Here is a 23,265-nt window from a genome sequence, read left to right on the forward strand (position 1 = left end):
GAGGGATGCTTGGATGGTCGGTATGTGTATATTTAATTTTATTTTAATATCATATCGTAGGCGTATAAACATCAGGTGGAATAAAAATCCGATTATCAGAAGTTGGGCGTATAGTTGGAATGTGGCCACCTTCCAGCACCCAAAATTTTGGGATCGTCTTACCCGTTAAATAATTAAGGATTTCCTAGCTATCGATTTATAGTTGGACTTATTTCCATGAAATATCGTCTTATATATATCAAAGATGCATTTCAATGCGATATCGTTTGAAATTTTAAGAATGTCATCGCTTATCCTATTATTGCTTTCGTCCCCTAATTCTTAATCGTATAAATGCCTCTATTCGCGGATAGGTGCGATTTTCTTTTTACACTCCGCACTTCCGCTTCGTTAAATTAGAAATTAAAAGGTAAAGGGGGGAACCCAATGGAAACGATACACATTCGACGTAAGTTTTTCTCCACGGTTTCATAAGTTTCGTCGTCTGTATAGTCGCGTAATACTTCGATCCATAATTTTTCCAATTGTCAAAATAGTACGATCAAATTACCAGGAATTAATAGCCGCGTTTCGATCGAAAAAAAACAAACAAATTTCACACACCCAAGACTACGTCTGGCTCTGACTAGCCCAGGATCTCGACACCGCAGTCCTCGACAATTTTCTACCGATCGTCTGTACGATGAAACCAATTTTCTGCAGCGCTTCGTGAGCCAGAATTTTTCTTCCATCGAATATGTAGGCAGGTTTCATCATTCCCGCGTAGATTCTCTTGTAGTCCAGAGCCTGGAAGAATATTTTTCGGAAGAAAAATTTGCCGGTGAAACGATAGCGTCGTAACGAAAAAAAAAATAGAGCCAATCGTTTATCTACCATGAATTCGTCCCACTCGGTGCAGAGGACGATAGCGTGGGTTCCTTCCGTTGCCGAATAAGCGTCCTCGTAAATTTCCACGTGCCTTTTGACGTTCTCAGGGTCGTCGGTGACGCTTGGATGCGTGAGATCATGCATTATTTGGCTCTCTTCCACCTGGACCAGAAAGGAGCATGCCGAAAACGAACTATACTTGACGTCGAGTTCACGTCTTTGAATGCAATATTGTCTCAAGCGCCGGATATCCGTTTCTCACCTTCGGATCGTAGATGTGGAGTTTCGCACCCTCGTCCAGCAGCGTTTTGGCGACGTGGATTGCGGGGGATTCCCTCGTATCGCCGGTGTTCTTTTTGAAGGCGAATCCGAGCATGGCGATCTGTTTGTCGGTCACCGTGTTGAACAGAGACTCGATAACCTTGGCGGAAAATCGCGATTTCTGGTACTCGTTCATGTCGATGACCTGCTGCCAGTAAGCCGCGACCTCCGGGAGATTCAGGCACTCGCAAATGTAAACGAGATTCAGAATGTCTTTTTGAAAACAGGAACCCCCGAATCCCACCGAAGCCTGAAGGAATTTCGATCCTATCCGAGAATCCCAGCCAACCGCCCGCGCTACTTCGGATACGTCGGCACCGGTTGCCTCGCAGACTGCCGATAACGAATTTATGCTGGATATCCGTTGCGCCAGAAACGCGTTAGCAGCCTGCGGAATAAATAGGCCTGATGGCAGGTTATTGGCCATATCCAACCCCCGATTAAAAGGAGTGAAATCCTTATTTCAATTCGCAGTGATTATTTTATCGGGACGGGATATGCGGGGACGCGAGATTCACCGACCAATTTCGATAGCTCCGAGCTCCAAGTGTTGGTCGTCAAGATGTTGGCTCTGGGTATCCAACGTTCGTAGACCTTGCAGAGTTCCTCGACGGCCGCGTGACCCTGAACGGTGTCCTCGCCGCCGATCAGGACCCGATCGGCGTTAACCAGATCGTCGATGGCCGTCCCCTCAGCGAGAAATTCGGGATTCGACAGAATCTGAAAGGCGCCGGGATAATCAACGATATTTCGTCGGCTCCAGCGCGTGCAAGTAACTCTGGAATCGGAGAATTAGAGAAATTTTGCCTTCGAGCCGTCGAGCGATAACAGCTGAAGCAATCAGACGGGCAATAAAAATTGCACCCGTCACGACGGAGTGAGGTGAAAAAAAAAAAAAAAAAAAAAAAACTGAAATAAAGATTGAAAAATGAGGCGGCAAAGAGCTATAAATTTTTCGCCCAGCCAGCATAATCTGCGATGGGAGAAGCAGCCTCGTAAAATTACCTGATAAGAAACTCCGGGTCTGTGATTCGCGGTGAGAATATTCAAAATACTTTCAGCCGCTCGTACCGGAACCGTACTTTTTTCAACGACGATTTTGTCACCAGTCGCAATTTCAGCGATCATTCTCGCCGCACTTTCGACGTACTTCAAATCTGCGGCTCTCCCTCTGCCGTTGCCGAACGTTTTCGTCGGTGTGTTGACGGAAATGAAAATCAAATCAGCTTCCATGATAGCGGTTTCTATATCGGTTGAAAAGAACAAGTTCGTGCCGCGACATTTCGCCACCACTTCGTCAAGTCCCGGTTCGTAAATTGGCAACTTTTCCGAATTCCACTGCGCTATTCTCTCCTTGCTTTTGTCGACGACCGTCACTATTATGTCCGGACATTTCAGGGCGATCACGCTACAGGTGGGACCGCCTACGTAACCAGCTCCCATGCAGCAGATTTTTTTTATCACCATCGTTCACCTTCTGATCTGAAAAAAAATGATAAATTTTGTTGAATTTTTTTTGAAAATTCTCTTAGCAACGGTTAAGACGAATTCGAACCACGCGCGGTACATTCTCGTCGCCGTACACACTGATAACGGTCGATACACACACATTTTGTATCGAAGTACGTCAGTCTCTCCGTGCTCGATCAGCGTTCAACCGGATCGTTCGGTCGGAACGATTAGATTGACTACAATGAAAATTGTCTAGGGCAATAAGTGTTCGCCTATTACCGGTGAGGCCGATCATACTCCGTTCGAGAAGGGTCAGTATACATATATATATTCGAAAAATTTGAACTCACTTTAGAACGTCGGTATTCCGAATGAGAGAGGAATTCCCCCTTGCGAGAAAAGGGTTGAAAATTTTGAAAAAAAAAAAAAAATTTCCAAATTATTTTTCAACCCGAACGAGGCGAACCGTAGTGATTATTTGCTCGGAAATTCCACGAATACGCCCCATTCGTTGGCGAACCCTTGTACACAGCTTGAGGGGCAGGCTGGAACTGTTTTCGAACACTTGGCAACGCTGCTGTACTTATTTCCCTGTAACAAAATGCGCGTGCGCGCACTTACACGTTCAAGTTGTATCGAAACTATCTTAAAATTCGACCAACACCATCGCAGTCGGTCCGTTGTTATCGTTATCTATGTAGGATCCCAGTCCAGTCGGGATGCTGGATTACAGGAAGTTGCACCCTACGAATCTGTAGCTCGTCTCTGTTCGGTAACACCGAAGATGTTCGGGACCACATCCGCCTTCCGATTGTCACACGAACACGTCTCGTTACACGTAAGAGAAATATTTACTGAGAGGAAGATCGCCAGACTCGGTAGAAATCGACCTACGGGACGACCAACGATTTCTAAACTGCGGAGAAGCTACCGGTTGTAGATGGATTCGGGCGGAGAGTTTCGTTCTCTATGGTCTCGAACGGGGGAGCGAGAGGTATAAACGAAAGAGGCGCAGAGACTACCTGCGAATTCGGGCCCCTCAGGAATGCAAAAAGGTTCCATTGAGCGACCCTCCGCAACAGCGAAGAGAAGACCAGTCCGATTCGCTGGAAAAAACTCACACACGCGTTCAGCGATCCTGAATACCCGCATCACGCGAATAACATACTTCAACGTCTCGAGTTTTACGTGTCTCAAGTTTAACGCGAGTGAAAATCACTGCGGACTACGTGTCAACCGATTGATGATTCACCCGAATGGGAAAGTATACGGAACGAGCGGTCGGCCGGATCGACTTGCTGCCGCTCGCCTAACGGATCACGAAGCATATACATACCTATATAGGTTTTTTGGCGAGAATTAATAATCGCACGGCAGTCTCGATTCTCCGACTGCTTCGTCTTTATTTGTTGATTAATTTTAATCTCCTATGTTCAACAGAGATCAACGATCAATCGTACGATGACGACGTGGAATTGGAACAATGAATCACGACGCAAACTTTAATTCCTCGAATCATTTCTCGTACGCACACGCGTATAAACAGTCGGACAATTTTTGGCAACGGAAGTACACCAGATTATGCTAAAGTCCGACGTTCGTCGGTAAAACCCTCCCTTCCATCGACTTGTCGGTCTGGTAATTATTTTCTATCGAATCGCCAGTCGTTTGAATTATCATTTCGGTGCCAATTGGAGCACGATGGAAGTATACGTAAAAGACATTCGTTAAGTTCGTAGCACGTGAAGATACGAAACTGAAAATAAACTGGCGTTGATAAAAATTTATCTCTCCTAGCGAAAAGGTGTTAAAGAAACATTTTCCTCCCTCCACCGACTGTCGTCGATACATTTTCTGACGTTAGTCATCGCCAGAGCTTTTCAGCGGTCTGTTTTCTGGAAGTCATTCAAAAATTATATCATCCTTTTTTTATACGTACGATGTGGAAAATGATTGGCAATGTTTCCCCAGATTACACGCTATCGTTTTCGCGAGTAAATAATCTAGAAACAGACGGGTTCCATGAGTAAGAATCTTTTTATTATCAGAAAATTCTTGCGTCGGTAGATAGGCGTCGTTTTTATAAATGCCGCCTGTGCTTCGTAACGTAGGAACGTTGAATGGCGTCGTTCAAAACCTGCGTCGACCAAACTGCGCGAAGAGAACGTCGGCGTCGGCGTCGGCGTCGTTACGTCCATCGTTACATTTAGCAGACGACAAAGACGTCGCCCGCAAGGCCCACAAAGAGTTTCACATGAGCGAGTGAGGTTACTTCCAATCTCGTTTTTACGAATTTAAACGTCGTATACCAGTTGATTTTCGTTCGAAAATCGATCGATAAATTTGCCGCATGCATCTCGAACCGCGATTGGTCAATTTCAATTCGCCATTTGAATTTCGACGCTACTTGTCAGCGTTTCTTTTGTTTCCACCCTACCCTACTACCCGGCATGGTCGCCGTGACGTTCGATTCAGCGGGAAAATAGTCAATAGATATTTGAAATTTTCGAAAGGATTGCGATAATTGATTATTAAATTAGTGTAAAACATTTCTAAAATCGTTCGGATATTTAAAGAATCGTATAACGATAAATTCGTCCAAATATGAGTGAAAAATCGGGAGATCAACCGGATGTGGAACCGCGCAACGAAACAAAAGAAGACAAAGTTCCGGAGGAATTGAAAAAGGCCATCCTAGTTCAAAGCGTATCACTGCCCGCTGGTACCCCAACGGTTAAAGGTATGAGTTTAAAATAGATCTTGTTTTAAATTTTGGAACTGCAATAATTTGCAGTAAATGGCACGAGCAATTCAAATTCTTTTCACAGGATACGACTGGAACTCCGGTATCGACTACCATGCGTTATTTCAAAGTTACAAATATTCGGGATTCCAAGCCACAAATTTCGGCTTGGCCGTCGATGAAATAAATAAAATGTTGGCGACTAGAAAAGTTCCATTAACAGAGGAGCAGGAAGACCTCCTCGAGGACGACGAATTTATCAAAAGAAAGAGCAGTTGTACAATATTCTTGGGCTACACATCCAATATGGCATCATGCGGATTGCGGGATACCATTAGATTTTTAGTTCAGCATAAAATGGTCAGTTCAGCGTGTGTTTTCTCAGCGCAAGCTATACTCGGCAGATATTCTTTCTGCGCCTTGAAAGCGAATCAACTTTTCGTGTCTCCCAGGTGGATTGCATCGTGGCAACAGCCGGAGGAGTCGAGGAAGACTTTATAAAATGCCTGGCGCCAACTTACCTGGGTGATTTTCACCTCGAGGGTAAACGGCTCAGAGAAAAAGGGATAAATAGGATCGGAAACTTACTGGTACCGAACGCGAACTATTGCCTATTCGAGGACTGGGTGACTCCGAAGCTGGACGCGATGCTGGCTGAGCAGAAGGAGAAGGTAAAAGGACCGATTAAAATTTTGCGATAATTCGCCACGCGATTCGACCTCATCTTTCTCGCGATAGCGATCTGCTGCATCCGATATCGGCGATTGCATGTCCATAATTTCAGGGCACCTTGTGGACACCTTCAAAAGTTATCGCGAGGCTGGGCGAAGAAATTAACAATCCCGATTCGATCTACTACTGGGCCGCAAAAAATAAAATCCCCGTTTTCAGCCCCGCATTAACCGACGGGAGTCTCGGCGACATGATGTACTTTCATTCATTCCGTAACCCCGGTCTTGTTTTAGACATTTTATCCGGTGATTAAATTTTTTCTAAATTTCAAAAATCGATAAACCATCAGCGAAACTATAATAGGCAAATTTTTCCAAAAGATTTAAGACGCCTCAACACGATGGCTATGAAAGCGGTCAACAGTGGCATCATCATACTCGGCGGAGGAGTCGTCAAACACCACATTTGCAACGCTAATCTGATGGTAATAATCACCAATAAAAATAGGGGATGATTTTTTTTTTTTTTTCTCAAAAAAAAAAAAAAACAATTTCCTTCATCCATTTTTTGCTTCTCTTCAATTTTCTATTTTCAGAGAAACGGTGCGGATTATGCGGTATTTTTGAACACAGCCTCGGAATTCGACGGCAGTGACAGCGGAGCGAGACCCGACGAGGCAATTTCTTGGGGAAAGATAAAGAAGGATGCCACCCCCGTCAAGGTACTCGCAATGCCGAGATTCAAGTACGAAGACGTTAATTTTTTTTGTTCAGGAATTTTAAACGTGTTTTTTTTTTTTTTTGCAAATTCTTGCCGCAGATATACGCGGAGTCTTCTCTGGTATTCCCGTTGCTGGTAGGCGAGACGTTCGCTCGTCAATTTCACTCGGCAAAAGAACGGGCGGTTTCCGATGTATGATCAAATAAATTAATATTTCTCAACTCGCATCGATATCTCTCCTGTAAATACAAACCGTACACTCGAATCTCCCTACGACCAACTCGAATTCGATTACCATTAATTCCCCTTATCTAGCCGAGGTATTTCACGTGTACCGACCTAACGTTCCATACGTATACGTACGTACGTACGTACGTATCTTTTACCTCTGAATTTTCGACGCTTGCGCAAATCGTTCGCCTTATCCCGTTGAGGTATCCGGCCCCCAAGTTTTGCGGAGGGTTGTCGGTGGTTGGTGCGGGTGCGGGTGCGGGTGGTATATACACCTTCGTTCGGGGATACGGGGGATGTGCACTGCTCGGGGGTGCAAAAGTAGCGGTTGTCAGTTGATTCCCGTTGGCCCGCGGTCGCGGACGGGCGTGGGTGGATAGAGAATTCAACCCTCTCATCCGCCTCCCCGCAATCGGTATTATATACCGCACAACACCCTCCCCCCGATTGTACAGTTTTTCCGTTACGCTCCAAAGGTGTGCTCAGGTATAATAATCCGCATTACGACCGATTATTCGCCGGATGACAAGGGAGGGATAATTAATCCGAAAAATAATTACGTTCGGAAGGGGCTGTTACGGGGTGCAGCGTTATCGCCGTTCGAAGTGACCAAGTTTCTCTTTGGGTTTTTTATGTCGCTTGGATAAATTCCACGTTATCGCAAAACTCCGTCGATATGACACAATAGTTGGTCGTAATGAACGATGATGGACGTGGACGAAACCAACACCGCATCTACAGCGAGTTCGTCACCGAGGCCGTCCAGTCCAGCCGCTGATTCTACGTTTATCAGGTAATTACTTTGATCAATTCTATCGACGTTTTCAAAGCCCTGCCACCTTCGAATTTCAGTCTTATTTTTTAGCCAGTCTGAATGAGTACACCGAGTTTTTTCTCCGCCCCTCCGCACCTGCCCACGAAATCATTTTTTCCGGGAACATCATCGACAATTTTTCGCTCATCAATTCAGTTCCGTATCAAAATGTTGAATTCGCATGGCGATGGGCACTGTGACCGACTGTAGCAGCAAATCGTAGGATAATTATTTCCATCGATTCAACAAACCCGTTACACTTTTTTTTTTCCAAATCCGTCGTCCCAGTTCAGACGTGTAACCGAGCACGCACGTGTCAGTCACGACTAACAACGAGCAACAATAACGAGTTGGATTTCGATTGAAGAATTTTTAGTAAATTTTTTCAAGTATCTCGACGGATAAATTAATCGACGGTAATCGATTAAATTTCACTGGGGGATGAAATGAAGAATTACACAGCCGTGAATTTCGGGAGAAATTGTTTTTAACTAGATGAAAAATTGAGCCTGTCGTAGTTCGAACGTAACGACAGAGTATCGTGCGTAAGCGTGGATCGCGATGAATAATGCAAACGGCAAGTACACCGATATTGGCCTCATCCCACCCCCGCGATAAAAGCGATTCAATTTTCTATCCCGGAAGCGCGAAAGAAATTTCCTCAGCCGGTAGAGAGGTGTGTAAGTTAATTTTCAATAGTTGGGAAACAACCGTCTTGATTGCTCCGAAAGCAGTTGGATGCATTATGCAAATCGTTTCGAATTATCTATTCTGCATTCTCGACGACTACCGTTGCAGCGCTTTCGAGATATAAAGTTGCAGCAAATCGCAATCCGGAAGTTCCTGCACAAACGAAAATTAGAAACGCGATTCTGAAATATCCATTGTTCAAAATCCAGATGCTCGAGTCTCGGTCATTGTAGAACTGCTCGATAAAAATTTATTCGCGAACAATACGGGTGAAAAATAATTAATCGCAAAAGGGCGTTCATTTTTTAGTAAAGTCAGCCCCAAATTGGTCCTTTTTTTTCCCTTTTGTTGTTTCACCCGCGTGCCGCTAGCTTCAACGAGAGTTTTTTTTTTCACCCTTATCTCTTTCTCCACCCCTTCGCGCACCGCTTCCTTTTTTTTTTTTTTTTTTCAACCAAATATTCCCGCAAGTATTTCGGAATGACCTACTTCCCGGTATCTATTTAGAAGCGATAACTATTGGCGTGTCTCTGAATAACCGGCGATGCAGTCCGACTGCAATAATCGTTAGTGATCCGGTTCGAAACATATTGCGGCGTAGGAAAATGCCAAATTGAACTCGCGAATTGTTCGGGGATGTGAATAATCTGATATGCGCGGTAATCGCCGGGAGAGCACGTTGATCAAAATTTAACCGTTTCACTTTTTCCCGTGTAGCGTATAATATCTTTTCTCTCGGTGTTTTTTCTACTTTTTTTTTTTTGTTTTTTTTTTTCGTTGGACCCGCGAGCGGAAGCATCAAGGGGGAAGTGGTGCGATCCATACCGCGGTGCAAAACCGTCAGCCATCATCGGTTTATTTATCTTACTCACAAGCGGGTTTGTTTGCCGAGCGAAAATATTCGTGCCGATTAAAACGCACGGGAGTTTTCATTCTAACAAATGAACACCGGATCGGAACGCCATTGTAAAATTACACGTACGGACGAGCGGCACCCGTAACATGAACTATTCGACTTTTTTGACAATTTCTACAAAGCGCGTTCCCTCTGGAAAATGAAAGTATTCAAAATAAGAGAAAAATAGCCGAGGCTAGGAAGCATCGTGAACCAGTTACCGTAATCCCATCACCCAGTTAAGCGATTTCCTCTGCATTTTACGAAGCATGGAGCATTTCTGCAGTTGATTATTTTTTTCTCTCATTCTCTCCGTGAGTAAACAACTCTTTTTATTTATTTTTTTTTCTAATTTCATTTCAGCGTTAAAAGAGAACCGGATTCGGAGGAGCCGAATAGTCCTCTCGAAGCGGCCAGTCCAGGATCTATCCTTCGCAACAATGGTGAGTTGTACCGGTTAACTTTTGTGCCCCTTATAATCATTATTCGGGATTTTCGATCAACCGAAACGAGTTCATTAATTGGCTTCGATTTACCTGACTCTCCTCACGATAACCTGGAATTATTTTTCGAGAGCAATTTTATCGGGGAATTTCTACATACCAATTTATAAAGTTCTTCGGTCATCTCGTTAATTCCTCGTGCGAGGGTGCAGCTGGTAGTAAGAGAAAAAATAAAAAAAAAAAACAAGAAAAAGAAAGAGCAAAAAAAAAAGTGAAACGAAAATGAGGAGTTAAAAGTGGAGTTAAAATTGTCGAGCCACCCGAGCAACGGAATTATGGGCTTCATTCGGTTACCGTTCGCCACTTTTGTTCCTATTCTCCGGCGTAGAATTCTTCTTCCCCCCCCCGATGTTGAAGGGTGGGTAGATCGCGCACAGGTCCCCGTGTGCAGGGGGAAGCTAACCTGACACAATGAGAACCACTGAAACTCGGGAGGGCATGAGGTTCCAGCTGTAGCTGGTGCTGGATCGATTCAAAGCGGCAGCTCGCGCCCCACCCTATAATACACTTTCCTCCGCGTAACTCCAGCGCGGCACCCTCTACCTTCTACTCTCCGTTCCCCTTTCCCTCTCTCTCTCTCTCTCTCCCTCCTACCTGGATATGCGCACCCCTCGTATAATAATACCACCACCGACATTTCTCGCTCGTTTCTTCGTTGTCGTGTAACCATAACCAGCCCCGATGCTTTCGGATCCCTTCGCTTTCCCCCCGCCACCCCCCGCCACCCCCCTGTTCGTAACTTTTCTTCGCGCACCACGCTGAATCATCCCCGCCCGAAACGGAAACGGGCAGGAGTCTGTGACCGGAAGTTCCACAGATAATTTCCCGTCGAAATTGATTGCCCTGAATACACACAGTTCGCGCTCTGTACGGATCTTGCGCAGGTGTTTAATGGTCAGAAATTGATACGCGAAAAATCTGCCGAAACGTCCTTTCAAAAATGTGACGCAAAATGGGTTTCGATCAGGTGTCCGTCGCTTCGATTTTGTCGATTGAAAAATATTTGGGGATGCGCATGAAACAGACGTGCCGCTATTGCGTATGCGGAGAATCGGAGGAAGACGAGTCCGCGGGAGGCTGTATGTCATTTCTTTGAACCGGTATGCGAAATGGCCGCTGCTACCGTGTCCGGGCCCTTTCGTGGTTACCTTCGCGTGCGGTACACGTACACGTATGTATATACATACACGTACACGTGTACGACGGATAGGTATTAGTCGTACATAGGACACGGTGTACGTATAATACACGTACGTGTGACGTGGTACCAACGGGATGGTTATCTCGGTTCCGCCCCTCCCGTCCTCCCGAGTTTTTCGTCTCGGTGCTCAAGACGTGCTCGAAACGTGGCGAAAAACCAAAAGGCGAGGTTTTACGCGAAATGCGAGGGGTAGGGGGGGAGGGGGGGGGGGAAATTGGTTAGGGAAAACTCAATTAGATATACCCGCGCAGCTATACGGGGCGTACAAGAAACATGCGCGAAACCGATCTGTATAATACACGTGCAGAACTAACCGGTTCTCGAGGTTCATTACTCTGAGCGTGCATCTTCCCTCCTCTTTTCCCCTTTTCTTTCTTCCTTCCTTCTGGACAAGTGTGCTTGCTGCTGCTGCTGCTGCTGCTGCTGTTGCTGTTGCTGTTGCTGCTTGATTCTGCTACGTGGTTATTGCTAACTCTTACCAGAGAACCGCGTCGCTGTCTCCGGGGTGCTTAATGCCCAACGGTCAGCAAAACTCCTCGACTATTCGCCCTTTATTTTTACCCAAACGAAAGTTCATTTTTTCGCCATATTTTTCATCCGATTTTTTTTTTTTTTTTGGTACTAAATCTTTTGAAGACTATAAAGAACGATGGAAAAAGTCGAAGGGGGGGGGGGGGGTCGGTGGACGATTATAGAAAATAAAAGGGACGCAAGTCCAGCTTTTCAGCTCAGTAATACGAAGTCAACGAGTCGACTGTATTTAAAAAATGAGGAAAGAAAAAAAAGGCGAACGGTGCAGTGGAAGAGGCCTTGGCGCCTCACCTTGACACTGCAATACTCGACTGGAGGAAATAAAAAAAAAAAATGAAGTATCACAGCGTTACTGAAATAGGATAGGGGTTAGCAATTAGCAAATTATCCGGCATTCCGTTGCCCGCCCGCCCGCCTTCCCGAGTGTAGTGGGCACGTTATTTTTACGTTCATGCGGAGTACTCGTCAAAAGCTCCACGTCACTGGTTATGACGTTAACGTTACAAAAGCTCCGCGCGCTACACCGGCGAAGGGGTAACGGGGGAAAAAAAAAAATTTTTTTTTCAAACAATGTCGGACAACTTGTGTTGAAAGAAAAAAAAAAAAGTCTCGCAAATTGGCAAAAAACGAACAAAAAGCTCGGGCGAATCCGGTGGTCAATCTCGATTCTCTGCAATCTATCGTCCAATCGCGAGATCCTCTCGCGATTTTTTTTATCGCCAACTCCGGTCCACCTCCCAGCAAAAGCTCGTCGTTTCTTCCTGCGCGATCTACCTGGTTTTCAAGTTCGGGGATGACGAATTGCATCGGAAAGAACAGTGTCGTCGCATGCGTTGAAGTTTTCGTTGTCATAACCGGACGGACGAGGCGTTTCGATCGGTGGGTCGATTTCCGCACGTGTACCTAGGAGGCTCGTTGAAAAAGGGTGAGCCTCGCGGGCGCGAACGGACACGGTACAAATTCTGTTTTAGTAGCGGGCATGCATGGGGTCCGGTACCCGTACGGATACCTACGTGAAGCCGTGCGGTTCGGGCCCGCTCGGCTCTTCTCGGTCAATGAACTATCGCTGCTGCTGAACCCAGTTGGTCCACTCCGCTCCCCCCCCCCTTCCCCTTCCCCTCCCCCTCCCATCCCCACCCCCCGGCCATCGCTTCTTTCCTCTTTCTCTTCCCTCTTTCCTCTTCCCTCTTTCCTCTTTCCCTCCCTTGACCCTCCAGCCTCCCTTGCCACCCCCCGTTCACTTAATTCCCCCCGTGAGTTGCAATGCCGTAACAGCGCGGTGCCAGGGTCTTACTTACGGCACAGGTAAGCGAGCGAGCTCGCGCAACTTGCCTGACTCGTGCCTCGGCCGAGTGCTCGAGTGCTCGAAACGCGTTGACAAGTAGCGGGCAAAACCGAACGTAGTCTGCCCAACAGAGCGCACACGTGATCTATTAACAGACACGCACATTATCGTTGTTGTCATCGGTATTATCGTCGCACCTGCATATCTTCGACGTCGAATCGCGCGGATACCGTAGACTGATCCGGTACCCTCGTCGTCGCCGTCGTCATCGTCATCGTCATCGTCATCGTCATCGTCGTCGTCGTCGCGACCACCGTCACCCTCGTCGTCGATTTTTGCCGCACGCATGATTCCGCAGAGATCGGAGCGGAACGGTTCGTCGGCGAACGGAATCTAATGAGTTTGTTCAGTTTTGTTGCTATTGGTTTTTTTTTTTTTTTTGTTTTCGTCGGTTTTTCATACCGTCAGTGATCACGATGAACCGGTGAACGAATACGGTAGAGATTTTTGCACGTAATCTACTAGCCAAGGATGATGATAAAGTGACAGTTGCCATCAACTCCACGTGATCTCCGGTCGACCTTACTGCATCGGTGTGGTTGCAGCTTACGCCGACGAGCTTTGAAGGAAAAAAAAAAAACAAAAAAAAACACAGAGAGAAGGATTTAGGTAGTCTCGTCCTTGAGGTTGCTTAAGAACTCTGAGCTCCTTTGAGTAGTTCGAAACGACCAGATGACCGATTCTTTGATTCGCTACTGGATATGTACGTCGAGCAGTTGTAATTGTCGAGAATGTGAAATCTGTAGCGCGAAAATTTTTTCATTCAGTGACAGTGTAGATTCTCAATTGAATGTGACCGATTACCCTGTGAACACAATAATAGTAAAATACGTAAGTGCGGTGTACTGGTAATACAGTGCGGGTTGAGTTGTGGCCGCGGAGCTTAATTATGAAATATATCGATTCACGATTCAGATCGTCCAATGATAATTAATTTCCGGAAGAAGATATACAGTGTGAAAATAGGATCGATCCTTTACGGACGATCGGTAAAAATCAAGGAATCGTAAGATACAGTGATTGGCGTAACGCGAAAATTAATTGCATCGGTGAATTTTCGAATGATAATCCGAAAGGTGAACGCACTGTCCTCAGAGGCGCGAGGAACGCGGAACCTCCTCGAAGGTGTTTCACAAGACGCATGACTCTACCCCACGTGACTTCGTTCGAACGAAAAGCACATAGGTGATTATTCGATCGTTGCTTATTTATTTATAGATTCGTTTCCCCCCCCCCCCCCCCCCCCCCGTTTATTTTTTCCAAACATTTTCACGTCGCATATATTCCCCCGTACGCGTCGCAGATCCGTTGCAAAATTCATAATTCTCGTCTAATCTTTAACCCGCACGCACAACGCTTCGCACCGACGAACTCTTGTTGAAAATTTACTTCTCCGCGACCCGCGAGAGCGAATATCTCGAGTCGCGGATTATTTCGTGTCTCTTGTACAACGGGGATTCGGTACATCAGGAAATTCTCTTTGAAGAAAGGGAAAAAAAAAAAGCAAGAAAAGCAAGAGACTTATGGTCGTGTTCGGAGATGTATATGTAGCGTTCGTGACGTGAAAGCTCCGCTGATAAAGAGAAAATAACCGGCGCTCCGTTTTCTATACTCCAGGCCATCGATCGTTCTCGTTTGCTTTTCTACGTGCGCCGTTCGCGGATAAAGTATCGGGGGCGCGGGGAGGGCGGGGGGGCGCGGAGGGGGAGGATATTTTTCTCCTCTTCCTTTTCGCGTTGCGTTTTTTTTTTTTTTTCGTCCCTCCCTCCCATTTCGCGCCGGACATGATCGCCCGTTGAATTTTTCGAGGGAAGATAAAATCCCGTAACACCGTAACGATCGTTTTATTTTATTTTATTTTATTTTTTTCTCCGCGCTCTCTTCTTTCGGAGGGTGAAAAAATTCTACTCGCGATTTTACTCCGCTCACCCGCCCTCTTTATTCGGTCCCACGTCATCCGCACAACCGCACGATCTTATAGCCACTCGCCCGACATAACCGGGAATAACGTAAAATGTACGTTGGGAAGGACTCGTCGTACTCGTCGTACTCGTCGCACGTATATTAACGCGGGCCGCGAGTTCCACGTCGTCTACGTAGCGTGGTACGTCTCTTTCGAACGCCTGCATAGAACAGACTGCTGACTTACAAACCGTCGTCTCTTCCCGAGTTGTTATTGACTCTGATAAATTAATCTCTTGCCTTTTGAGCTTTTGTCGCGGTATACGTACATATGTATGCATACGGTACGTACGTACGAACACGTGAAACGGACGAACGAGTGCTGAAAATTGCGGGGACATTTTACGCGTGCCAACTCTTCCTTCCGCGGTGTTAGGCTATAGGTATACCGTAACCAAACTGTGAACTTCATTCGCGGAGCTTGCGGACTCGGATTTCTGTCCATGGGTGATGAACGGTCGGCTATTTTCAACGAAGAATCCAGGCGACGTGATAGCTTCAGGATATTCCGGATGATTCTAACGAAACGGTACGGCAAAGATACGCCCACGAATTTTCGGAATCTCGAAATCTGGAAATAGAGAAAATGGAGAAAACTTTCGCAGAGGCGGATGAATGAGAGACCGAACGAGACGTATGTAAAAGTCCGAGATCACGGACGGAATGAAAAGTATTGACTTCGGTCGTGAAGCAACCGAGGGGTAAGACGAGAGGACGAGCAAGGAAGTCAACGGCCGAAGATTACGGCAATGACATTCACTTTTTCTCGCGCCTCGTGAAGCCACATCGCTTCTGTTTTTCTTCTCCTTTTTTTCTTCTTCGTAATCCTTTTTTATTTTACTTTTTATTTTTATTTATTATTTTTTTTTTTCTCAAATTCTTTTTCATTTCCGTCATACCGCGTTTATTTTCTCAACTCGCGCGCACAGTCGCGGTATACGGTGTACGTGTGCGTACATGTAATTTTTTTTTTTTTTTTTCTTTTTCAAGTTGCATCGTCGCCCCGGGCGTATATTTCGTAGGTGAGTAAACGCCGGTGTGGTAGGGTTTGACGCATGTGAATTCGCACCTCGCCCCCACACGACGTTATCGAAACATCGAAAAATTCGTAGGACAGCGTATAACGGACGGACGAAAAGTCTCTCGTGAAGTAAAATTATCCCAAGTAACGAGTGAGACGCGAAAACCAAAATTTTTGGAAAACAAAATTTTAATCCATTGGCGACGATTCTATTTCTGAACCATGCGTACATACCTCGCGTGCGTGGTGTATATATGCGACAGTGATTTAATTATACCTTCGTTAATTTTTTTTTTCTTTTAATTGGTTTGTTTTATTAAGTTTTTTTTTTTTGTTTTTTTTTCTTTCTCTTTTCTTAATTTACCTTTCGCCTTTGTTATTTCGTTTCAGCAATGAAAAACGTCGTAAGGATGCCAGGCGAAGTGAAAATACCTTGCCGCTATGATGTAACGCGAAAAAAGTGTTCGCCTTGAATGAAAGACGTCGGGACTTTATAGACACTAGAAATAAAAATAAAAGAATGGGTTGAAACTCCACCCTTGAGTTTCGTGATTTACGCCGTCTTTTCGTAATTTCTTCAACAATATAAAATCGAGGGCGTGGGCATCGAGTATCAAGACATTCTCAAACTTCAGAATATATACCGGTCGAGCTTACTGTACGAACGGAAAAGCCAAATTAATAATAGAATTTCACGCCACTCTTTGTAACGATAGTAAAATGAAAAAATTTTCAGTGTCTCGATGAGGAGTGCGCCACCGTATCGTTTCCCAAAAAACTAAATCTACCATTTTGTCAGAGGGTGGGTAGGTGCTGGCCAACATTCTCGGATTAACGCCGGAGAACTTATAACTGTAGAATGCCTCAGTTCGATAGCCACCGATACAGACGTGGCTTATTCCATTAGAAACAACCCAATTAATCCCAAAGCACCGATTTTCTTATCCTCCCGATCAAATTGCCCCGATCCATCCCATCGCGATTCCGCTTTTTTTCTCCTTGTTTTTTTTGTTTTTTTGTTTTCCGAACCTCGTCGCCGGCTCCCAATCGTATTGAAATCGATCGTCGTCCCGTCGAACAAATTTCCACTTTCAGACATATGTTAGGAGAGTTAAAAGCTAGATTGAGAATCAGCAATACACCCGCAACCGTGAATTACGGGGCCCCCGGGCCACCGTTCGCGTTCATTTGATTCGCCCTTGGTTAAAAAAAAAAAACAAAGTGTTCTCGCGCCAGAGGTGATCGAACGACTTTCATGAATTCTCCGATAAATTTCGTACGATGGACGTATTCAAAATCGACCAATCGCTGAGCGCAGGACTGGGTAGCGCACCAGCGCCTGATACCCTTACGCCGGAAGTGTCCTTCGACGCCGGGAGTGAGTTCAATTTGAGCTTCTTCGACGGCCCGGAGGATAACAGTACTCAAGGATTCAGCGATCCCGGGTCCGTCGGTAGCGCCAGCGCGTCTCCACCACCAGGAACCCCGGGGAACTTGGCCGTAAGCCCCCCGAATACGTCGTTACCCATCGTCCAAGTGCCCCCAGGCGTCGTCATTAAACAAGGTTTGTTTTAAACATTTATTTCATTCGAGTTTTATTTTTTTTTTTTTCCTCTTCTCGTTATTTCGTTATGCCTAACTCTGTTCCGCCCTCGCAACGTCGTCGCGAAAGTCGAGTCCTCCGAGGTGAGGAAAAAATTTTTCGCCGAATGGCCGGCAAGGGGTGTTAATTATCGTTTCGTTAAAAAAAGAAATATTTGCCACCAACGTTTCGGGACGACGAAAATTTTCAACGATCTTAACTCGGCCCTACGGCGTTACGCGGCCGATCGCGAAACGTGTACGTTAAACGCGACGTACGTACACACGGCGTATCGTACGCTTTTCGTACAATATACACGCACTCGCGTCTTCCTACTCTCTCCGATGCACGATCGGGGAGCTGAGCTGACATTTCACTCGCGGCCGGGCGAAATCATCGGACTTTCATTTCCTTTTTCAACTCTCACGGCGTACCGTGGAGTAGCCATTTTGATTCGCTCGATACAACCGAGTAGTTCCTATACGTGTGTACATAAATTCTCTTTACCCACACCGTTTACATGCGAGAACGTACGCGTGTGTACCGATAAGTATATTATCTCATTATCGGTGCGCGAGGATATACACACGGTGAGCCGGAATTGCCGGTGCAGCTGCCGACGCAAGTTCGCTGCAAGCTCAGGGAGTTTCCGACACTTTTCTACCCCCACTTACCGGCGCGCAGTATACAGCGGCGATAATCGTATAACCGTATAATTGCGAGTTATCACTGTTACGTGCGCCGGGTATTTTCCGCCATCCCCTCGCGCCATAAGGAAGTTTCTGCGAAAATCTCTCCGGGCGCTCCCTATTAGTTTGTTTTTTTTTTTTTTTTTTTTTTGTTTTTTATTTCTCACAACAACCTCCGCTTATTTGCTCTACCGTTACGACTGTAATATCGCTATACGCGCGTTATGCGGCTACCGCCGATGCCGCAACTCCGTTGGAATATAAATATAATATACTCGTGCAGTCGGTACGTTGCACGATATCGGTTTAGAACGGTTCGTAAAACAATTACCGTAGATATACCTTTGCTCGGTACGCTTGAATCGACTCGTTTTCGAGGAGGTGACCACAGATGTGGGAAAATCGAACGGTTCGCTAGGCTGAGAATATTTATTGAAAAGTGAGACGACGACCTCGAATCCTTTTCACTTGAACCTGAATCGGCGGTATCCCCGACGTTCACGATCAAGGACAATAGATTTCTTTTTTTTTCAAATTTTTGCCAAATATCAGAATACAATTACGCGAAGCAGCTGATGCGTCATCGGAAAACCGTTCCTATACGTGTGTGTGTGGGTAATGGAATGTAAAGCTGTATGCGAGACGGATTCGTATTAGCCGTTTGGAATTTTTCGCGCGGTTCATATTGCGTCACTACTTTCCTCGAACCGAAAATTCATTTTCGGACGTTCGATTAACTCGTTTTTTTTTTAGAAAAAAAAAAAAAAAAAATTGACTCAGATAACACGGCGATGAAAAATCTCTCGGCCGGTCGTAATCGGTGTCCGAGCGAAACACAGCTTCGTCTGAATTATACATTCGCGAACCGCGGTGTGCACGTTCGTTTCTCGGACGATGGTAATCTACCCGCGATCGTCTCACAATTTCGACTTTGAATTTCAATCTCCGAGCGACGGTCAAGGCTCGATTACTAAAACCTATTCAAGAGACGTTTTCGAGCGAACCCGAGCTCCGGATCTATGCGGCACAACATCGAGAGGCGGAAAAAAAAAAAAAAAAACAACAACAACAAAGCGAACAAAACAAATACAACGAGATAAAAAACGGAACAATCTCACGTTGCCTCGATTACCACCTCGAGCCGCCCGATGTCAACGAGATGCGTAGGTGCGTAACCGCTACACACACACCCCACCCCCTCCCCTCCTTCCCCCGAATCTCCCGACCTTCTCCCGACCTCCGCAGGGTGATAAATTAATTAACGTCCACCTCGCAGTCGCTCGCGCAGTCCGCACCTCGAGGGGCTTATATCTCTCTTACGTACGAATTTCGAGTCGTTCTTTCGAATAATTGAGATCGATCGTCATTACCTTAAACACCGGAACTTCGTTAGCTGAGAAAGTTTGAAAGATCGATCGGAGTGATTCTCCATCGTGTAGAAAGGGATGAAACTTACACCCCGTCGTTCGCGGGAGCGGAAGAAGAAGAAGAAAAAAAAAATAAAAAAAATAAAGAAAGAGAGTATTCGATTCGCGATCGGCTAGACAACGATATCCAAGGACGTGGAGTGCGAAGGTCAACGAAAAGATCGAACGGCCGGTCACGGCGTGAAAGTTTCAAGTGCTAGTTCAGTGCCACGGTCACCGTTGACCAGCGAATGCCGCCCGCCGAGTGCCCAGTGACCGAGCAGAGTGACCAGTATATACATATATATATATATATATATGTGTATATATATGTATATATCCGCGGGTGGCGGACAGTGGCATCGCCTCGGACGAAAGTCAACTAAATCCGAAGGTTACGTAACGCTGTTTAAAAGTCAACGTGCATCTTGGCTTACGCCGGGTATATAACTTGCCCACGCGGTACGCCGCCCGTGTAGAGGAGAACGTTGTCCCGTATAGCTACATCGACGCCATTCAGAGCGACTTCACGGGCCCGTCAGATTTGACGACGAACTAGACTACTTGAAAATAAAAGAAATTGAAGAAAAAAAAAAAAAATATATATATATATATCGGATAGCGTTGCGCGACGGAATCGCGTTTATCGGAGCTAGTCCCGAGTGGTGGTCTGGCGTCGATCGGAACGCGTGGCCAGGGAATATGATAATTCTCGACGAAGAGGGACTCTCGAAGACACGGGGATGTGTCGTCGGGTCGAAACGATCGGAGTCGGCTGTAGGAGAAAAAAAAAAAAAAAAAAAAAAAGGGAGAAAACAAAGTTGAGGAGAGAAAAAAAATCGTAGGAGAGATTTGAATACACGGAGTCGGACAACGATTATTATACATGTACGGTGTGCTGTACTCGAATATAGCGAGCGATCGGTAAGCGGCAACCGCGTAAAGATAATATACGTGGGCATTTCGTATATCGCATCCAACTCCGGCGGAAAGAATCGGTAAATCGGTAAATCGCGAACCGGTAAAAAAATATATATATATTTATCGAATCTCCGTATATCCGATATCACCGCGTGTCCTTTTTTTTTTCGCGCCTCTTCCACCCGCGCCTCGGCAACCCTCCGAAAGTGGAGGCGAAGCGAGCCAATAACGTTTCTTTCTCATGTATATACGCGTGCATTAGAGATGAAGCGTGGCGTACACGCATACATCGATGCATAATGAATAACGTATATTCCAGCCGGTCGAGCTCGAACGTATCGCTGCATACGCCTTGCTTGTCGGATCCAGAACTTGTGGATTATATATATATATGTACGTGTGGAATCTTATTCCACCTATAGGAATACCGCGGGCGACTCTAAACCCTCCGTGATACGTGAACGCGTAGATACGTTGCAGGCGGCCTTGTGAATTCATCTAGGATCGTTGCACCCGGTTTCTCCCGTGGGGAATAGAAAATTTTTCCCGATTAAATATACCGCCAGATATCCTCCTCGATATACCGTACATCGATATTCCAAATCCTATTCTCTCTCTCTCTCTATCCCGCGCTCTCGTCATCCAAGACGTAAGGGTGGTTTGATCGCGAAGCAAAAAGCTGCAGCGTACAGATGACGCGAAAGCTCCCTCCTATTCTTTCGCTCTCCTTTTTTTCCACGAGGTGGTTTTTTAGAAAAATAGATGCAGCCGCGTTGGGTCAGCGATGATGTGGGAGAATCGAGGGTTTTTCTCATTTCGTTCGAATTTCAGTAACTGGCGATTCTAGGATAGAAGAGTTTCCACGGTGTAGTGTAGGCTCTGCACGTGTTTCTACGTCCCCATCGCGTAACGTCGTGAAGGCCGATAAAGATCCGCGGTCGAAATTCTTCTAGCAGCGTGAATTATTATCGCTCAGATCAATGAGCTAAGAAAAACTCATCTTATCCTTGACCTCGGAAGTTTTAGGGGACTATTTATACAACGAACAGTCGGTGGTGTTCACCGCGAGTGAAGAATACGCGCGAACACGCGGTAACGCGGAATCCTATAAATATACGTGTGCGTGAAAGCCGTTGGTCGGAAAGCTGCGATTTCGGGATAACTCCGAGAAGGGGGTAGGGTGAGGGGGGAGGGGGGAGGGGGGGGAGGAGGGATCGATCGATTGTTTGGAAGGATACGTAGATGTCCGGGAGCGATTGGGAGTTTCGTTTGCGAAGCGCGCGCAGAAATTGGTTTTGCATCGACGTCGATCCTCCTACTACCGGTACCATCGACTGACAAAGGGAATAAATCCATTGACCATGTTACTCGGCTCATATCGAAGTTGCGTGTGAATTATTAAGAGGCAACCAGGCGTTCTGGTGATCTCCTCTTCTCTCTCTCTCTCTGTCTCTCTCTCTCTCTCTCTCCCTTTTCCTCCCTCGCCTCCCCGCGCCTCCGTGAAATCTCTTTCTTTCTTTCTCGCTCCTTTAAAGCTCTGCCTTTCCCGGGGTACCGGCGCGTTCTCTCCGTCCTCCGTTTTCCATCTTCGTTACCGCCGCCTCTTGACTCCGGCCTAGCGGTTGCCCACGTCTCTGTCGCACCTCGAGGGCAACGAACTCGACGAGGGTATATATCATCGCTGAAGTGAAGTGATGCTACCGATATATATATATACATATATATATATGTATATACAAGCAACTTCAAAGTGTTGGTAGTCGCACGAGTGGGTACCTACCGAATAAAACCCCGCGGTTTCTCAGGGTACCTGTTGGACTCCGAGTTATACATGTACGTACGTACCATGTATAACAACACAACTTGCATACGAGACGTTCACATTTTCGTTTCGTTTTTACGCACACCCACGGGAATCGACACGGGTTAGACACACACGTTGAACCCGCGCGGGATCTTCCGCCGGAAACCTCGACGCTTTCAATCGAACCGCGATCAGATATACGATCGTTTCTAAAATTTTTTTTTCATCTACAATAACCGCGGCTATTTCGCACGGTGAATTTTTCGATTCGTTCGAATCTTTTTTCTCATCAGTATTTGGAGCGATTCGTATTCGGCGCGAGTCCACGCGTTATTACGTAAAAGTACCATTCAACCGTCGGACACTCGGTGAAGACTATTTGTTGTTTTTTTTTTTTTTTTTTTTTTAGTTAGACTTTTCACCCAGTCGAGGTCGGGTAGTTGCGGAATCGATAACGGGTGAAAAGGGATCGTCGTCGCAGATGCGACGGGACGGGTATTTTAACGTTTGGAAAAATAGAAGAAAAATTTTTGTACGATTCTTGGAAAGGTATCGCGGATCGAGCCACCACCTTTCCGAAGATCTCAGAAGTTTAGTACCGAATAGGGTATCCTGCCGTATTCGCTCAGTGCGTCGACTTAGTATTCCAACTGGACATCGGATGGTCGGGTATCAACCTGTAGGAAAAAGTTGATCTGCTTCAAAGACCGCCATAAGGGAGGCCAAACGAGAGAGAACGAGCAAACCGAGGGTAGAGAAACGACGCGCGTTCCAATACGTATGCAGCGCTCACTAACGCCCGCATTTCTCTACTCTTACGTTATATACGTACCGAGCGTCCCGTCGTCGAGCACTTCCGGTCAAACGTCTCCGCTTTTCTGCTTTTGCGTGTAAC

The 23,265-nt window shown here is 46.1% G+C and overlaps 3 protein-coding genes across 12 annotated transcripts in view; 2 read left to right on the forward strand and 1 right to left on the reverse strand.

Moving 5' to 3' along the window:
* Positions 1–21: 21 nt before the first annotated feature.
* On the reverse strand, positions 22–4,126 carry LOC105687668 (UDP-glucose 6-dehydrogenase). 5 transcript variants are annotated; one of them, XM_048654346.1, is made up of 6 exons: positions 3,977–4,126; positions 2,194–2,670; positions 1,711–1,908; positions 1,130–1,576; positions 874–1,029; positions 22–786 (listed from the first exon to the last, which is right to left on the reverse strand). In XM_048654346.1, the coding sequence occupies exons 2-6, from the start codon at positions 2,653–2,655 to the stop codon at positions 610–612; spliced, it is 1,440 nt and encodes a 479-aa protein (XP_048510303.1). In that variant the 5' UTR covers positions 2,656–2,670; positions 3,977–4,126; the 3' UTR covers positions 22–609. The 5 variants fall into 5 exon arrangements, with proteins under 5 accessions (XP_048510303.1, XP_048510302.1, XP_048510301.1 ...); XM_048654345.1 differs by lacking the exon at positions 3,977–4,126 and adding an exon at positions 3,663–3,803; XM_048654344.1 differs by lacking the exon at positions 3,977–4,126 and adding an exon at positions 3,262–3,400.
* Positions 2,803–7,002, forward strand: LOC105687634 (probable deoxyhypusine synthase). Of its 3 annotated transcripts, none has more exons than XM_048654355.1 (8): positions 2,803–2,951; positions 4,081–5,380; positions 5,469–5,743; positions 5,836–6,054; positions 6,168–6,360; positions 6,436–6,539; positions 6,651–6,776; positions 6,875–7,002. In XM_048654355.1, the coding sequence occupies exons 2-8, from the start codon at positions 5,245–5,247 to the stop codon at positions 6,971–6,973; spliced, it is 1,152 nt and encodes a 383-aa protein (XP_048510312.1). In that variant the 5' UTR covers positions 2,803–2,951; positions 4,081–5,244; the 3' UTR covers positions 6,974–7,002. The 3 variants fall into 3 exon arrangements, with proteins under 3 accessions (XP_048510312.1, XP_020708946.2, XP_048510313.1); XM_020853287.2 differs by having other exon boundaries at positions 2,812–2,951; positions 5,217–5,380; XM_048654356.1 differs by lacking the exon at positions 2,803–2,951 and adding an exon at positions 3,841–3,984.
* Positions 7,003–7,142: 140 nt separating this feature from the next.
* Positions 7,143–23,265, forward strand: part of LOC105687628 (ecdysone-induced protein 78C) — a 41,936-nt gene continuing 25,813 nt past the window's right edge. Inside the window, exons 1-3 of one of the 4 annotated variants that reach the window (XM_020853281.2) lie at positions 7,143–7,799; positions 9,769–9,848; positions 17,287–17,532. In XM_020853281.2, the coding sequence (XP_020708940.1) occupies positions 7,711–7,799; positions 9,769–9,848; positions 17,287–17,532 (415 nt within the window). In that variant the 5' untranslated portion in view covers positions 7,143–7,710. Of the gene's footprint in view, positions 7,800–9,768; positions 9,849–12,921; positions 14,171–16,358; positions 17,533–23,265 lie in introns of those variants that run through there. The other 3 variants (XM_048654340.1, XM_020853282.2, XM_048654339.1) reach the window with 3 other exon arrangements.

This window comes from Athalia rosae, chromosome 4, assembly GCF_917208135.1.
Source record: "Athalia rosae chromosome 4, iyAthRosa1.1, whole genome shotgun sequence".
Taxonomy (NCBI): domain Eukaryota; kingdom Metazoa; phylum Arthropoda; class Insecta; order Hymenoptera; family Athaliidae; genus Athalia; species Athalia rosae.

Excerpts from the sequence above, each read along its gene's own strand:
- LOC105687634 (XM_048654355.1), top strand. The coding sequence starts at position 5,245 with ATGAGTGAAAAATCGGGAGATCAACCGGATGTGGAACCGCGCAACGAA. Across the intron at positions 5,381-5,468 it reads TGGTACCCCAACGGTTAAAG|GATACGACTGGAACTCCGGT; the intron begins GTATGAGTTTAA and ends TTCTTTTCACAG. Across the intron at positions 5,744-5,835 it reads TTTTAGTTCAGCATAAAATG|GTGGATTGCATCGTGGCAAC; the intron begins GTCAGTTCAGCG and ends CGTGTCTCCCAG.
- LOC105687668 (XM_048654346.1), bottom strand. The coding sequence starts at position 2,655 with ATGGTGATAAAAAAAATCTGCTGCATGGGAGCTGGTTACGTAGGCGGT. Across the intron at positions 1,577-1,710 it reads GCTCGGAGCTATCGAAATTG|GCTGCTAACGCGTTTCTGGC; the intron begins GTCGGTGAATCT and ends TTTATTCCGCAG. Across the intron at positions 787-873 it reads CCGAGTGGGACGAATTCATG|GCTCTGGACTACAAGAGAAT; the intron begins GTAGATAAACGA and ends ATATTCTTCCAG.